A 17,735-nucleotide genomic window follows, 5' to 3' on the forward strand; every position below is an offset into this window, starting at 1 on the left:
TGTGCCTCTATTGAAAGTCACAGGTGTAAGGGAAATAATTACACTCTAAATGCTGACTTATTCTCAGTTTGGCAGAAAAAGCTTAAAATGTGCGAATCGGATGGTTGTCATGGTTTATCAATTTGTCCTGCACCTGCCACGTTAATGCTGGCAGTTCAGCATAACTCAAATAGAAGCACCTGTAGAATAGTAGTAGTAGTAGTACAACAGTAGCTTCAGTTGGGATTTGTACTTTTAATCAGCACCTATGAACAGCTGAAGCAGGTTCCTGCAGTTTTTTGTCCACTAAACATGTGCCTTCTGTGGTAATGGCTGCAGGTGAGGTGAAATCTAACAATTTTAGTAAAGGAAAAAGTAGCCTATGACACCAGTTAAAGAGCTAAAAATCCATCCCATTGTTCTTCCTTAAAGACAGGTTGGACTTCTTTCTCTCTTATTATTTATTTCCTATTATTTAAAATATATCATCTATTTTAACACTTCCCACTGTCTTCAAATAGAAGTCAATAGGCATACAAGTCTGATTAAGCATTCCCACGGCTCACACTGCATTCTCTCCTCTTTAATAAACTGTCTTCAGGTTAGGTATGGAGCATGATGGCCAGGGAAATCGCTGTGCTGATGAGACCAGTATGGGCAGCATCATGGCTCCACTTGTCCAAGCAGCTTTTCATCGCTATCACTGGTCACGCTGCAGCAAGCAGGAGCTCAACAGATACATCCAGTATGTTTTAGCTTCTCTAATTTTTCTCTCATAAGCTTTATGTGAAGCCACTTAGTGTGTTTTTGCTGTTATTTATAACTTTGTCCTCATGCAGTCTGTTCACCAAAGATCTCACTTTTGAATCTCATCCACTTCTAAGCTCCTATGACTGCCTGCTGGATGATCCTTTTGAACACAAGTGGCCAAAGCTTCCTGAGCTCCCTGGAATAAATTATTCAATGGATGAACAATGCCGCTTTGATTTTGGAGTTGGTTATAAGATGTGCACAGCTGTAAGTCAAAATATTGATAATATTTTTTTTTTTGTTCTTTCACTGGATTTGAATATGTAAAAAAACTTTTTTCAAATTTCTGTTTCCTCATTTAGTTTCGAACCTATGACCCCTGCAAGCAGCTATGGTGCAGCCACCCTGACAACCAATACTTCTGTAAAACCAAAAAAGGTCCTCCGGTAGATGGAACTGAATGTGCACCAGGAAAGGTAGGTAATTTTCTGAATCATCCCTAATACATTTTTTTTGTGCAGTAATAGGAAAGTGGAACTCTCTAAAGACAGGAAGCCAGATATATAATCAAAAATATTTCTGAAGTAGTTGGCAGTCATTAGTCTGGACTTTTTGGCCTTTTCTCCTTTTATTTAATTTATTTTTTCTTCTTTTTTTTTTAGTGGTGCTTCAAGGGTCATTGCATCTGGCGATCCAGCCAGGAGCCTCAGGGCCACGATGGGAGCTGGAGCTCCTGGTCGAAGTTTGGCTCTTGTTCCAGAACATGTGGCGGGGGAGTTCGCTCCCGCAGCAGGCAGTGCAACAACCCTCCGTGAGTGAGAGAGCTTGACTCCTGGTATTAACCGCAGGACAATAATACAAAGACAAACAGTGCATATGCCATGCAGTGCTCAGTTAGTAGGCAACAAACTGGATCTTTTTTTGTAGTAAAAGCAGTGCTGCTGTTACAAACACAAACCTGTGGCAGAAAGACTTCCACATCTACACCGTAGGATCTTTCAGAGGATCTCATAGGCATCATATTTTTGTATTGTTCAGGCCTGCCTACGGTGGTCGAGATTGCCCAGGCTCTGCTTTTGACTACCAGATGTGCAACACAGAGGAGTGCGCTGGACCTTACGAGGACTTCCGTGCCCAGCAGTGCATCCAGAGAAGCAACAAATACCACAAAAACATCAAGCACACCTGGTTGCCGTATGAGCACCCAGATGGTAAGTCTATAAATAATGAAGCAAAGTTGGCTAGATATTGTGGTCAGATGATATTCGCTGCAACTGTTCGCACGGACATTCAGATTCATGTTGGTGTTACCAGCCCTCTGGGACCTGCAGATGTTTTTATCAAACTCCAAAGATACTTGGTGGAATCGAGGTTTGTATGAGAGTGTGTGTGTGTTTGTGTGTTTTCAGAGGCCCGTAAATGTGAGCTGAGCTGTAAGTCAAAGGAAACAGGGGAGGTGGTGTTCATGAATCAAGTGATGCATGATGGGACACGGTGCAGCTACTCGGATCCCTTCAGTGTGTGCGCTCGCGGAGAGTGTCTGGTAAGTGCCGTTCCTCGAGTGGCCATTTGAGGCTGGCTTTAGAAGCGACACTGATTTTATTATTGCAGACATCCACATGTTCACAGAATTAAACTCACACAGACCAGAGGTCTGCTACAGTCAGCTATACTAATCTTCTATCTATTGTAATGCTATATGCCCTCTTCCCTGAGCATTATCAGCTCGTTAGGAAAGGTAACCACGACTGTGCTCACACTTTGCAATACAATTGCATTGTCAACCTTTTGTGTGTGACGTGTGCTGCGTGGGAGGGCCGTATGAGGAGTTCTGCACACACACTTCTCGCGGAGTATGGTACCTCCGTGCCGAAACGAACATGTTTTTACTCTTACCACCCGTGGAGCGAGGAGCGAGTTCTCTGTTCTCGTGGAGTATGGATCCAGCTTGTTACCTGCAGTTCAATAAATGGTTAAATGACCGTTGGAGCAGTCTGGGAGGTTATGTCTCTTCCTTACAGAAAAATCCATAATCAGTATATCTGTACTGGACTTTTTAATATCGTCTCACTCCACCCAGGATTTCATGCGTTACATTCACATACAAAGTGAGCACAACCTGTTCTCCTTCAACAGAGGAATACGAAAACACATTTCTGCATGCCAATGACTTTAAATGTCAGATTTTACTCTCCCTCTCGGTCATTATAATATAATATATAATTATTTATCCTGTCACAGAATTTTAAAATGCCAATCAAATGATAGACATGTCAATATGTAACTTATTTATCAACACATCTCCACTTAAAAAGTGTTGAAAGCTACTAACAAAAGCTGCATTACAGTGTAAACACTTAATATTAATTATTATTATTACCCACTGCTTTATGTAGTAGAGTGACACATATTTTACTGAATTCAAAACTGTACACCTCTAAACATTTCTCTAACACACATGATTAATTTTGTTTCAATATTCACCTAGTGTTTAATGCTGAAGCTTTTTATTTTGGAAGGACAGGCACTCATTTTTTTGACTGCTGTTATGTCTGAATGTGCATCATCTCATAAATAGATGTCCCCTTAAAAAGCGCCATTTCTTCCAGCGGACTAATCTGAGCGTGTCCGAAAGTCACATTGGCATCGTGTGATTGACAATCTCTCGCTTTTCCCTCACAGCATGTGGGCTGCGACAAAGAGGTGGGTTCGTACAAACAAGAAGACAAATGTGGAGTGTGTGAGGGGGACAACTCACACTGCCGCACCGTGAAGCTGACGCTCACCAAGACCCCCAAAAAGAACGGTAATCATCAACAGTAGTCTAGTGGCTGATATTTAACCCGCATTTCCTGCTCATATTTAATCACAACACTGAGGGGCAAACTGTCTGTCTCAGAATCTAAGTCTGCCAGCTGTACCATGCCGTGTCTCTTTCTTCCTGATAGGAATGCTGAAAATGTTCGACATCCCTATAGGAGCCCGCCACATAGTTATCGAAGAGAATGAGACTTCCCCGCATATAATTGGTGAGTGTGCCTCACTTGCTGCTTCACATGTGGAAACCCCTGCAGTACAGAGCTGGTTTGTGAACTACAGGTTGCAGGTAAAAGTACTGGGGTTGGAGTTGAACACACTGACACCAATTTGCCACATGCTAACAGCAGGTTCCTGAGTGTGTCTGATCAGATAAATGTAGGCACAGCTCATATTCTCATTTACTTTAATCATTGATGAGTCAGGATCATTTCTCTTGTCAGTGGTCTGCAGTGTGGTGATGGGGCTCTCTCTTTGCCACACTATTAAAGGAGCCCCCTACACAAAGTTCTTCACACGCATCAGACTTTCTGCATGCAGAATGATTCAAAGAGCAGACCTGCAGGTTCATCTAAGGAGAGCTGTATAACTCATCTGCCTCTTGATCAGATCAGATCAAATACATACACTCTATATCAAACCTTTCGAAGCGGATTAATAACCTTGTTTGAAATAAATATATCAATTTTCAATTTAAGAGATTAAACAGAATTTCAAGATGCCAGGTTGTATATATAATAAATAATGATAAAGGTTCAGTAAAGCAGAAACTCATAATGTATGGCTGTGGATGGGCAATTGGCAAATACTCTACTTTGCAGGGTCAAAGGTTAAATCTGTAATACTTCTCCATGTGGAATACTGTAATACAGTAATAGTGCAATTAACATCATTCTGGGGAAGAAAAATTTTCACTTCATAAATGTGAACACTAATGACTTTCAATTTGCACTTAGTGAAGGTAAGTAGTTGATGCATTGAAGACGGCTTTGCATATACAGTGCGTGCAATTATGTAGAGTGTGCATTGTGTAAAGATTAATGAGGCTGCCACTCGGGAAGGTCCTCGGGTGTGAGGAGGAGTGTTATATCTATAGGCTCCAAAGGGGAGCTCAGCCAGAGCCCTCTCTGCTTTCTATTAGCTCATGACAATCAGAAATGGCACACAACTTGGAGGAATTAGTGTTGGCGAACCACACTGACACATCCCCTGCTTAGAGGAACATCTGAAAGTTGTTTGGGGGACAATTGAGCTTGAATTTCTCTGTAAGATTATGATTTTTTCCTTCTTTCTGGTGACAGCAAAGGCTGGACGATTATGTTTTTGGTTTGTTTGTCCCTCTGTGCGTCCCATTCTTCAGAATATGATCTATAACTCCAAGGGAATTTCCCTAAATGTGTTACAAATGCCCACTTGGAGTCAATAATGAACTTAAAATAATATTCATTGTTAACAGCTGTGAAGAATCAAGTTACTGGAAACTTCATACTGAATGCAAAAAGTGAAGATGCAGAAACAAAGACTTTCATCGAAAATGGTTTACAGTGGGAGTACACTATGGATGGTGGGAAGGAGACATTAAAAACAAGTGGACCTCTGCATGAAGGCATTGTCGTTCTGGTGAGTCTGAGTGGAACCCCCTTATTTTTAATTCTCATTTTAAAAACCTCTTACAACCTGCCTTTCCCTTTTCATAGGTCATTCCTCAGGAAGATGATGCAAAAATTAGCTTGACTTATAAGTACATCATACACGAAGACCTGCTGCCGCTTATTACCAACAACAATGTGCTTCTTGCTGAACTGGACACATATGAATGGGCACTGAAGAGCTGGTCTCAGTGCTCCAAACCTTGTGGGGGAGGTCAGTGAGTGTGTGAATGCATGAAATTGTTGTGCATGTATTGTTTTTTAATGTGTCCAATTACTTAAACCCAAAGATTATTTCCAGGTTCACATTAACACATGATTTTTGGTCCCTCAGGCATACAGTACACAAAATATGGCTGCAGAAGGAAGAGTGACAGCCGCTTGGTGCACCGTAATTTTTGTGAAACCAGCAAAAAGCCCAAACCCATCCGCAAGCGCTGCAATGTCCAGGAGTGCAGCCAGCCCACGTAAGTGACCTTTAACTCTCAATGCATTGTTGGCAGCATTACAAGGAGTCAAAATGGCTTTGGCTCTGTATATCCACCCCTGCATGATTTCTGCCTCTATTAAAAGCTAGGAAGGAAAAAAAGTGTAATTGCCTTGCGACATGGAAAGCTTTCAAAGTGCCTGCTGTACTGACAGGTGGGAGGTGGAAGATTGGAGCCCCTGCAGTAAGACGTGCGGGAAGCTCGGCTACCAAATCAGGGTGGTGCAGTGCATGCAGGCACTTCACAATGGCACCAACAGGGTTGTACACAGCAAACACTGCACCAATGAACGTCCAGAGACCAGGAGGGCCTGCAACTACACTGCGTGCCCTGCCCAGTGGAGGACGGGAGCGTGGTCACAGGTGAGGAGTGATTGAGTTGCACCTTCTCACTGCCTTTTTAATATAGAAAAATGATTTGGGTTGTGCACATACATAAAAGCAAAGCCATCATTGTCACCTAATGTATTATATTTTGTGTGGCTGCTTAGGAAAGTTATATTTAGTGTAAGTTTAGCAAACACGAGCGGTTGTGTGTCTGTGTGCGGCAGTGCTCTGTGACCTGTGGCGAAGGCATTCAGCAGAGGCAGGTGGTTTGCAAAGCCAGCGACAACACCATTGGAATATGCGAGGGCGAGAAGCCAGAAACAGTCCTCATTTGCAAACTGAGTCCATGTCCAGGTGAGATATACTGCACACAACACAGCTATATGAAAGTGCCTGTGTGTGACTAACAGAACGTCAGGCTTGTAGGTGTGTAATGTTCTGCATGTTTAGTCACAATCCTCTGCCAGATAAGGATGCTTCATATAGTGTGCGGTGTGTTTGTGATGCAGGGAAAGTCAGCAGCCAAATCACGCCGAACACACGGTCACACTATAATCACCTGCTGAGTCAAAAACAACTGTTAGAACTGCAGATGTGTGCAGGTCCCAGAATGCAATTGGCCTATTTACGTGACCTATCTCAAAAATTGTTGCAACATTTTTTCATCACTGCAGGGTTCCATTTACATAAACATGATGTGATTGCTTGATGTTTCTGTTCAAACAGCTTGTGGAACTCCTTCAGCTTTTTTGTGCTCTCTCTGACATTTGCTGATGGCCCCCTATAGTTTTTTCCCCTGTCGCTTCTTCTTCTTCTTGTTCTGTCTCTCTGTCAAAAACACGAATAAGTCTGTGATTATCACACAGACTTATTATATGCTAACAGCAGTTCTGTTTTTTGCTGTAGGAGCAGGTTGACATGAGTTTTTCTTTGATTTTTTTGTGGCTAAGTCTATTTATGGTGTTATTTGGGGGCATTTTTCAGTGCTGTCTTTGCTCTCTGCCCTGCAGGGCAGCAAGTGTCTTTTCTTACTGCTCAAATGATGGAAAATTCTACAATGAAAGATGAAGCTGTGTACCAAAGGGCTCCTGAAAACCCTGTCCAGAAAATATCTTCGAGTAAGTTGATCTGTAATTAGTTCATGTAAACCCAAATATCTGAGTGTTTTTCTCAGCTTTGCTCTAAGCGACGTCCTCTCTGCTGTTATTACTAGATGAGCCATGTCTCGGGGATAAATCGATTTTCTGTCAAATGGAGGTTCTTGCCCGTTATTGTTCCATCCCTGGATATTATAAGCTTTGCTGTGAGTCATGCAACAAGAGAGAAAGCCTCACCACTCATGTCCCTGACTTCCACAACACCCCAGTGGCCTTTGCTGAGTCTGAGACCTCTACCGTTTCCCATCCTGCCTCTGCAAGGGCTCCTCTTGTCGCCACAACCCAGACCACGCTGCAAACCACTAAAGCCATCAGCCGGCGGCTTCTCGCCTCTGCGGCGGTGCCAACCGCAGCTGCCATCGCTGCCTCTCAAGCTTCACCACCGGCAGAAGCTGCTCTGCCTCAGCATCCCACCAGCGACTCCTTCCTCACCGCTGGGAAGAGAGAGTCAGATGTTGGGCCCCCTCTACCTCCATGGCCGCCACGGCCTACAGCAGACTCCAATGGAGGTGCCTCTAAAGAGCACAGTCCAAACAGTAGCACTTTAGGCCCAGTCGCTGCTAGGTCAAGAAGGGACAATTTAGGATCCGAGAGGGACTCACGTCACAGAACCCTGTCAGCTCAGAAATGAAGAGTGAGGAATGATGTGAACATGCTGCTCAGTGAGACTCTCAAACATACACTCACTCTTCGCAGTATCTGATTCACAGTATCTGCAGTATCTGAAGTCTTGCTGCAGATAATTTCTTCTTTTTTTTAAGAGTATTTTTTTCCATGCCAGTGAACAAAGACCAGACCAGCAATGGTTACCTCATCAGAACCTCAGAGTGGTGTGTGCAGCGCTGCTCTGCCCTCTGTGCTTCAAATATGAAATGGAAGAAAACAAAAAACGTGTCATAACGAAGGTGCTGTAAACTAAAATGACTACAAGTTCAAAATGTGATGACTGCATTGCTACATTCATGTTTGTATCTGTGTACAGTTGTGTAAGCCTGTTTTTTTCAAGTGCATTAGAACTACTATTGAACTTGTATTGTGAACGTGAGGAGGCCATGATTTTATAGGTGCCTGTGCTCGCTATGGATTCTTGAATGTGACACTGGATATGAATCAGTTAAGAAGTTACTAAATCTACTATTTAAATTAAGTCTGTTTAAGATTTAAAAAATCTGAATTAGTTTTTGTGAATTTCAAAATTTAATCTGCAACAATTTGAAAGGCGTAAAAACTTAAACTTTCACATATAAAGACACACAAAGAGCATTACGCCCAAAAAATGAGATCCACCTCAATGATTTCATTAACCCTTTCCTGTTCATTTTTGCTGTTGCTTTAATGTCCCCTTGAATTCATATGTTTAAGTGTCAAAGCCTAAAATGTGTAAAATAACGTAAGCATGGAATTCGGTTGCTATTATCATTAATAATTAATAGTCTAATTATTATGCTTCATAATGTCAGCATATAAAACCCAATTCATTTCTGTTATCAGACTCCCTATTCAAGCCAATGTACCGAAACTGGCTGCAGTTCACAGAGAGGGCACTCACAAAATAGTGAGTAATTTTTAAATGACTAGACACTAGCTTCTAGACAAAAAAATGATTTTACTCTAAGGCTATACAGCATGCTCAAATATCAGAGGTTAATTAAAAAATTACCTTTATGTTTCCATGTTAATGAGAACACATCATCTTCCAGGAAAGGATCCGACACCATCTTTTCACTGTATTTTAGATGTTTCTATCACTTCTATCACCGCTAACTGTCTACCATAAGCTTGGTAATTGACAGCAGCTCTTCATTCCAGTGGCACACACCAGACTTCATAGCATCACTCCCTGGCAGGGAGCCTCATGGCGTCTCTGTCCCGGTGCTAACAGTAACATACCGGTGTTTTAAAAAAAAAAAAAAAAAAAAAAAAGCCAACCCCACTGTAGCATGGCCTCTGTGTGTCCGTGGAAGGCGATTACTTAATGCTTTAAGAAGATTTCAGAAAAAGAACACATTATGATATTTTTTTGCTACATTTTTCAGATAATAATGTATATAGTGTAAATTTCACGTTATGAAAAGTTGCAATTGGAAAATACAGGCGATGCTGTAAGTCTACAGACTGTGGTTGGTCATGCTGTTACACCGTTCCTGCATTGCAGTTCATAACGTTCATTATGTTTATTGTATAGTTCTTGTATATACGTACATGAATGAAAGCTTTAAATGTTAATATTTATTGAATTTTTAAGTGGTATGGTGAACAAAGTAAAACACATTTGAAAGAACTGACCTTCTTGTTAGTTTACTTGACTCCATTGACTGAAGCTTGGACTTGGACTCCACTTAAAAACATTTGTGGAAGTTATAGACTCAATCAAGTCAGGTATTCAAAGTGAGGAAAACACAACACCTTGTGTCCAAATCACTAGGTGCATTCAAGCACTTTATTATTGTCCAGTCATATACAGGGGAGCCATGTATCAAGAGACAAGTGATGACTCTCAATCAGGAAATCTTAATGAGGTTTCAGTGGCACAATGTGACATCAATTCCTATTATAAGTCAGCTTCCCTTTGCCAGGCCGGCGCTGGTCTCTGGCAGCTCTTCAGGGCAGGGATTCTTCAGTCCTCTAAAGGCTGGGGGTTTTGCAGAGCAGCCAGTCCGTCGCTGCGGCTCTGTCTTGACAGTCTTCCTCCTCGTGAGCGATGACAGGGTGCTGCTGTGTCCTCCGTCAGCTCAGGCTAAGGTGTCTGCGGAGGTGTCTGGTGAAGTCCAGCTGTGCTCGGGGCAAAGCTTGATTGACAATGGACATTGGCAGCCAGCCCTGAGAACAAAGTTACATTTCTAAGGACACATAACACATTCAATTCTGCACAATAAATGCAGTGTTGCACCATCGGAGTCTCTGTTTAGTTTGATTAAAGCACAAGTGTAGGAATATTCATTTGGTTGCAATCTGCACATTTACCACTAGATGTCGGACACAATGGTCCTTCAAGAAAATGATTTCCTCAGCTTTAAGCTTTGTAAATTGACAACAGAGGGGTTAAGTGCCAGAAAAGGTTAGTGCAGGGATTTTGAGGTAACGTGGAGTGTTGTCCTGGCGTAGGGAGAGCAATCTTAGTTTAAGTTTAAAAATCTTCTTGTCTGCCAAATCACACAACAGAAGACAAATTGTGTGCACATTTTGTTTAAAATAAGTTTTATGCTCCCACCATCTTCCCAGGTTTCCTCAGGTCTTATCTCAGGCACCTGCATACTTTGTTGTGGTAGTTCACTTTTATCCTGTAGCTACCCCTTATCTCATAAATATGTGCTCCAAATCAAATTGCAGAGATTTGTGTTTGCTGGGTTATGATGGGGAGAATGGTGGTGTTTACCAACAGCATTTAATATAGATACAGATGCTTACAAAACATCTAAGCAGAATCAATTGTACAATGTCTGCCTGTGTCTGATGCCTGCTGATTATTATGGAGCACTGAAATATGCTTTTTTATTTCGCACAGCAGAAAATGGCTCACCAGAAATCATGAAACATAAAGCAGTAATGTGAAGGCTGAACCTGCACACTGCAATATGTCATTTATCCCACAAACATGTGCGTGTCTGTATGTCAAATTTACCTTAATGTCCATATTGAGAAGCCATGTGAAGTGGCTTTTTGTTGTATCTCCATCAAGTGCCTTTATGACGATGCAGGTTGGCCCATCTTCAGCTCTACACACATAAACAATAAAACATTAACATGGTCCATATGAAAGCAATAACTTTGGATTAAATCTAATGAGGACACACAAAATCAGGGTGTTAGCTCAAACTGTGCATCACAGAGTCATCTCAACAGCATCCTCACATCTATCTAATAAGACATGACACATGGAGCAGATAACAGATAAGAGGGATGTTTAATGCCACTAATTAGTGAAAAGAGAATGAATTTAAATGTCAGAGCAAATTAAATTTAATCAGTTTTCTTGATTAACAACCTTCATCTGCAGATAATTCTGTACCTCACAAAGCCTGCCTGCGGCGGGTACGACTCCAGCTGAGTTGCCGCTCCTCCGAGATAAACACTGGACTCTTGCTTGCAGCTGTGCCGGACACTCAGGAAATCCCTCTGGCCGATCAGATTTCCTGCCGTCTCAGCTGAAACCTCATGAGTGATGATCGTTTCTGGGCCGACGTGTTTCAGAACCTACCATGCAAAACACACAAATGTGTCTCTTAGAGATGCAGGAACAGTAGAGGTTAATTTTATATAGCCTCCTGTGGTCATGTGAGGAACTGCATTTTCAGCTTCAGATCAGGATGGAATTTGCCACCAAGGCCTTCAAAGGGTCGGTACTGACATAATGAACTCTTAAATCTAACCAAGTGTTGTTGGTGTGTAGTGTCCAGGTTAAAGTTGAGGTAATGCCACGACACACCCCTCTGTTTCATGGCCTTTAACCAGAAATGTGCAACTATACCCTCAAAGGCTGAAAAGAGGTAACAGAATATCTGGTCTGGGATCTTTTGAAAACTCTGCCTCAAGAATCACTTGTATGTGATATCTCTCTCTAACCTTTATATGTTCACCATCCAATTATAACAGAGGCCTAGTCCTGTCGGTAGGTCGGTGGCTCACTTTGACATGCTGTATGCCTGGGTTCCAATGGTGCATCTCTTCCACTCTGACAAAGAGAAGATTATAGAGTTCATCCATACTGGCCTCCAAGACCGCTTCCAGTCTGAAGACCTTCCTGGCCCCTGGCATCACTTTGCTATAGATTACATCCCCGTTACTCTGAAAGGGAGATTTATATGAGTTATATAGAGACAGCATGGCAGCCGATGACCTTTAAAGAAGGTGCTTTATTTAAACTCTTTAATCAGACGTTACCTCTGTGATCTCAACCTTCCATCCGTCTTTGTCCTCCAACATGCTGAGAGCTTTCCTCATTGCTTCTCGTCCTTGTTGCACATAGAGCAGCCTGTCATCTTTCTCTGCCACAGGGTTTATGTCTTCTACCTCTGCAAAAGTGTTAATATAGAAATTGCAAACTGAAGTATTTTAATAAAACAAGGACACTTTTTTTACCGTTGAAACAGGTTAATCTGGCTTGTGATCTGATGTGATGCTGGATCTGTCCCCGTCGCTGCAGGTGCGTGATCTCCTGGCCAATGACTGCCACAGCTGTGCGTTGAAGTCCTGCATAAATAAACATAGAGAAGAAGAAAAACAGCTCAGGAACAGAGTGCAGTGTTTGCAGAAATAAGGGAATCAAAAATGAGAGTGTTTACCTGCCATACTCCTGAGATGTGGGTATGTAATTCCACAGCAGAGCTTTACAACGGCGGGCAGCATATTGTCTGTCTTCAGCAGTGACAGCAGAGTAAGAGAGTGCATCTCTGGGCTTTATATGGTCTGTGAAGGACACTTCAGGGAGATAAGGCCAAGAGAAGGAAGATAGAACCTAAAAATTCTGCCCTGAAGGCCACATTTGACAAGAGTTTTATTGGCTAAAACAGATTTATAACAAGCATGGCTGAAACAAATCTAATTATCTCGGCCCTAAAAGGCTATGAGTCAAATGCTATGAAGTAGATAATGATGAGAAGAGACATAATGTTGTGACTCTCACAATCACACAAATCCAAGTGATGGATTTTAAGAATGCACACTGATATAACTCTTAAAGGGAAAAATCGTGGCAATTTTATTATCACTATAAGAAGAATATGAAGAAAAAACATCATGTTATGATTTCTAAACTCTTATAAATGGTGATGAGGTCACACATTGATTGTCTTGAGGTTGGTTCTTCACCAAATTGGGAAGATAATTTTTTTTTGTGCCATGTTGAACACATCTAAAATCTAAATACCTATTATATTCTCTAAAAGCTGATGATGAATCTAAGTCTGGAGCATTTTCAGGACATTTTCCTTTTTCAATCCGATACCTTGATTGATCAAACAAAGATGATCTATCAGTAAAGCAAATCATCATCAGCTGCAGCACTAGTAGACTGCATCATTAAAGTTCTACACCTAACCATTAGGTATAATACCAGCCTGTATCACTACATGGGAGTGATTGAGTCATTGTATAGTCTGGTCCACCCTCAGTCCCACAAGAGAGAAACACTAGGGCCACATGGAAAGCTGGTTCTCTTATGCTGCATCCTTTGAAGGTGGCTGATGTTAACTGGCTAGGCTTTGTTTTTTGTTTTTAAATGAACACAGACCTTCCCAGCACACTGCACCAAAGCTGGAGCCCTTGATCATTAAGATTATCCAGAAGACAAATGTGTAGGATGTTTGTTGGATGATTTCTTTTCTTTCTTTTAAAAAACATTACATTACCTAAAATGAAGAAATGCCCATGTTTAAAGGAACTCCTCCTTTTTTCTTGTACATTTAACTGGGTTAACCTGAGACAAACAAACACATTTACAGTTTCGTGTAGATAAAGACAGACAGACTCTTTCATTTTTTTAAAATATAATGATATTCACTCTGTGTTTCCAGCTCCCAGAGGAACAAACAGTGCTGGTAGGTTCTGTAGTATATTCGTAAAACACAAGGAGTCAGACACCTGGGTGTGTGTACTTGAAGTCTCACTCGTTTGTGTAGAAGCAGCAAAATGGATTAAGAGAGCAGTCTTCAAGAACCCGATTCAAACATAATGAGAAACCCTGAGAATTGCGTTCCAAATCCAAACAGCTCCTGAAAGGAATTAAATTATTAAATAATCCATCCGCACCGTTTGGAGGCTCAGACGTTTGCTTTTATATACTGTAAAATCAAGTGGTCCATTAACTAGTTTTCATTCAATAAAACCATGTTCCTTAGTGTCAACAACTTCACATTTGCATAAATAAGCAGCTCATTGTGTGCTAAGATAATCACCTTTAATCCTAAAAAAATTCATTAAATCCTGACAATGAAAATTGTCATGATCCTGTGTTTTGTTGCTTTTTAGTGTCTGATGAAATCTTAGTTTTTTGGGGTTTTTTGAGTGTTTTTGAATCCAACTTTATTTGTATTTTCCTTGGGTCGTGTTGTCATTTCCTGTTTTATTTTGACAGTCCTGTTCCCTTGATGTCTATGTGAGTTTTATTTCACTCCATTGGAATTTGTTGTTCGACCGGCTTTATGTTAAATTAGTCTCTTTGAGTCTGAACTGAACTGTAATCTTACAAAAACAGCATGAAGGTGAAATTATGCTCACCAGTTATTAATTATTGGGAGAAAATGCACTGACACTTTAGAAACGACCTCCTTAAATGACAAAAATCAACACCAAAAACGAACAGGCTGTAACATGTATGCCAATCAAGGTGACTCATCTTACCAAAAGCCCTTTACACTAATTGCTAAGACCCACTGTTACCGGATGCTTGAGAGGCTGCAGGTCTCCAGGGACGAGAGGGACTGTGCAAATATTTCAGCTGTGTTTGGCCAGAGCCATGAAATGTGACCCTGAGATACAGCAAAGATTAGAGATTAGAAGTATCACACTGATAAACCAGCAGCAGACAATGTGGGAGAAAAAAAACACACACTATATGTAGGACCAAACAAGAGTCTGATTATTTAAATATGATGCATGATGATTTTCTTTAGATTGCCATGTCTCTCACCTGTGTCTTGTCAACACTCGTGTATTTAAACCCCCGCTTTGTCAGTCTGTCAGTGATCTTATGTCTTGTCCCTGTGTCTATGCTGCATTATTTTCTGTTCTTAGACTCTTGAAATCTGCGTTCGGGTCCTTTTTTCGACACACATGCTGCTAGATGATAATTATATGCTTTACACAGCAGAGAAAACATTCTGTTGCTGAGGGGGGGGGGGGGGGGGGGGGTTGCTCAGCCCATGAGCATGCCAAGTAAGCCAAATCAGTAATCAGATGTGAGATCACAAATGTCTTGCAGGCTGCACCACTTGAACATATGTTTGGAGATAAGAAGGAATTAAAAGGCTGTCAAAGACGGGAAATAATGGGCTAATTTGTTTGTTCATTCTTCTTCTGAACAGGGTCCTTTCCAGAATAAAGACAATACACCATATGTGCAGCATACATAATCTCAGAACGCAATGATGATCTGAAATTCCATTCATTTATTCACCCACCCACTTGATGAATGAGTGAGTGAGTGAGTGAGTGAGTGGTTTCATTCATTTATCACCTTGTCATTCATTCACTTATTCAGCTGTCAGTCATTTAATCCATTTTTGTCTGTGTGATCCTGTTGTTTATTTTTAGGATTTATTTGAGATTCTTCCTGTGTGTGTCCTCCTTTCCATTTTGGAGAGCCTCCAACTGTTTTTCCTCACACGATTAGCTATGTGTGTGTGGTGTGTGTGTGTTACTGCCATATCTGTAAAATAGTTGGTAGAGGGCCCAGTGCCGCGCTCTCATCTCAATGCTGTCCTGCAGAAATGTTGTTGATAGAGCAGCAAAGAAGCAGCTGCCTCTTATCGGTCGGAGCCAACAGGTGTCCTTGTGGGAAGGATTTGTGACGTCAATGCCGAACTTCACCTGCTGACCAGGCCAGCTAACCTCAAACTAGGAACCACCAGGAAGAGGCGTTAAGATATGCCTGTGAATACCAAAGTGGATGTCTGAAACCCTCTAGAAGCACAGCTGATCAAAATTGGCTGTTTCTGCTCTCTGTGTCAGTGTGAAACATCATAATGTGCCATTAAGGGTCACAACTGTCAGCACTTTATCGTTCCTTTGGGGGCAGGAGAGGTCACGCTTAAAGATGGCTTATGAATTCACCTTTATATACAATGCTGCTTGTTTTTCTAATTGCACCAGGAATACAGCAGCAAGAAGAAATGGCAGGAAACTGATAAAGTGAAGAAGCACAGTAGATACAGCAAGATGATAAAAAGGTAAAAAAAAAACTGCACTATTTGCTGTATGGTTCTTGTAGATCTGTGCATGCATGCTCATTCTCAGTTTGGTCATATAAATGATTATCAGCCCCTATTTTTTTTGCACATAGATCAGTGATTTACCAGCTTAAAACACAGAGGAAATGTCTAGATTAAAGTCCCCCCCTCCACTACACACTAAACCTAACAGGAGTTTTTATGTTATATTATATTGATTACTGTGCAATTTTGGCATAATTTTTTTGTCATTGTGATTATTATGTTCTGTTCTTTTTTTAGTTTCTTCACATCTGTGTATGTTATACACATTTTCAAACAAAAATCAAACATAGGCTTTATCCATATGCCTGATGTAGGAGTTTTTCTTGTGTGATGTTTTTGATGCGCATGTCATTAGCGATAAGTCACACTCGCCCACACACACACACACACACACACACATTATAGCAGAAGTCAGCAACAGAAGAGAAATTGAAAGGTTCAGTGGTCCCTGGTGATGCTGCTGCCGTGTTGTAAGACTAAAAGGGAGAACGATGCTGTGCATTATGAAGCGATATTGTGGAGTACATTCTCTTTGAAAATGAGTTATTTCATACATATGCAAGTACAGGAAATGCACCTACTGCCTATTATAAATCTTCATTCTGTCATTTTTAGAGAACTATGGAGATTATACCCCTCCAGCTTTCAGGAACATTACCTGCGTTCAGATTTATCCAGGGTAATGTTTAAAAATCATTATCAAATGAGTAGTGATTATTTCAGGATTCTTTCATAAACTCCTGTTGTTTCTACTGCGTTACTGGGTCTCACTGTCATTGTTTACAGGTGCTTAAAACTGTGCTTCGGAGTAATTAATCCTTATCTGCTTGTCTTGAATCCCTGGCCGCTCCAAAGATGTTTTGCATAGTGCTCCCAGAAGGAGGTGAGAGTACATAAAGTGCTTAGTCGATCGCTGTTCCCAGATAGCAGCGATGGTGATATGTTTACAGGTACAAGCGTGTGATATTATTGGAAATGGATTGATCCTTCAGCTCAGTGTGTAAGTAGGTTTAATTTAAAGCTTGTTTTTGAAGATTTGACAATCTGCCAAACAGCAATCTTTGTGAATTTCTACTCAATTACAGCTAAGGTGATGTGATGTAAAGACCATTTTAATCATGAGAGACTCAGCGAACTGAATGAGAAAGAATTTACTAATACAATAATTCTGAATGTGCATTGGTGTCCTAGACCCCGTCGTGAGGACGCTTACCAGAAGATTATACCAGTTTTGGAGACATAAGGCATTACTGAGATATGTAGCTCTCAGCGTAAGTTCAGTCATGAAGACTCTATTCCACATCATTCACCTCTTATCTCTATCCCCTTCCCTCTTCACCATCCTAGCACTCTCCTTCACTGCACTGCACTTTGTCTAGTGACCTCCCACATAGTCAGGTGTTTAATAGATGGCACCTCCCTCACCAATCAGCTGTCGATCTGTCCCTCTCCTGCCCAATCATAACGTAGCAAGAGATTTAAAAGTCTCTGTCTCTTCTCCAGCTGTCTCCCGATCGAATCCGGCAACCCTCCTCCACCCCAAGCACCTCCCCATCCTCGCAGTTCAAGGTCTCCCCTCTCCTGCTCTCCTGCTTCTACACCACCACCAGGTCTAGACCCGGGGGGTCTTCGGATCAGC

The 17,735-nt window shown here is 41.4% G+C and overlaps 2 protein-coding genes across 2 annotated transcripts in view; one reads left to right on the top strand and one right to left on the bottom strand.

The window, feature by feature from the left end:
* The window catches only part of adamts14 (ADAM metallopeptidase with thrombospondin type 1 motif, 14), a 35,959-nt gene extending 26,663 nt beyond the window's left edge, over positions 1-9,296 (top strand). The window contains exons 8-22 of the mRNA XM_028431315.1: positions 581-724; positions 864-996; positions 1,092-1,205; positions 1,392-1,540; positions 1,768-1,940; positions 2,139-2,272; positions 3,412-3,535; positions 3,678-3,758; positions 5,003-5,166; positions 5,244-5,409; positions 5,530-5,662; positions 5,838-6,045; positions 6,234-6,363; positions 7,020-7,127; positions 7,223-9,296. Coding sequence (XP_028287116.1) covers positions 581-724; positions 864-996; positions 1,092-1,205; positions 1,392-1,540; positions 1,768-1,940; positions 2,139-2,272; positions 3,412-3,535; positions 3,678-3,758; positions 5,003-5,166; positions 5,244-5,409; positions 5,530-5,662; positions 5,838-6,045; positions 6,234-6,363; positions 7,020-7,127; positions 7,223-7,797 — 2,536 coding nt within the window. The 3' untranslated portion in view covers positions 7,798-9,296. The remainder of the gene's footprint in view (positions 1-580; positions 725-863; positions 997-1,091; positions 1,206-1,391; positions 1,541-1,767; positions 1,941-2,138; positions 2,273-3,411; positions 3,536-3,677; positions 3,759-5,002; positions 5,167-5,243; positions 5,410-5,529; positions 5,663-5,837; positions 6,046-6,233; positions 6,364-7,019; positions 7,128-7,222) is intronic.
* A 597-nt stretch (positions 9,297-9,893) lies between these two features.
* Positions 9,894-12,516, bottom strand: star2 (steroidogenic acute regulatory protein 2). The gene is made up of 7 exons (XM_028430387.1): positions 12,449-12,516; positions 12,246-12,356; positions 12,048-12,178; positions 11,793-11,951; positions 11,176-11,360; positions 10,789-10,882; positions 9,894-9,986 (listed from the first exon to the last, which is right to left on the bottom strand). Exons 1-7 carry the CDS (start codon positions 12,510-12,512, stop codon positions 9,894-9,896), a joined length of 837 nt encoding a protein of 278 aa, XP_028286188.1. The 5' UTR covers positions 12,513-12,516.
* Between the last annotated feature and the right edge of the window lie 5,219 nt (positions 12,517-17,735).

Source organism: Parambassis ranga, chromosome 19, assembly GCF_900634625.1.
Source record: "Parambassis ranga chromosome 19, fParRan2.1, whole genome shotgun sequence".
In the NCBI taxonomy this organism is placed as follows: Eukaryota; Metazoa; Chordata; class Actinopteri; family Ambassidae; genus Parambassis; species Parambassis ranga.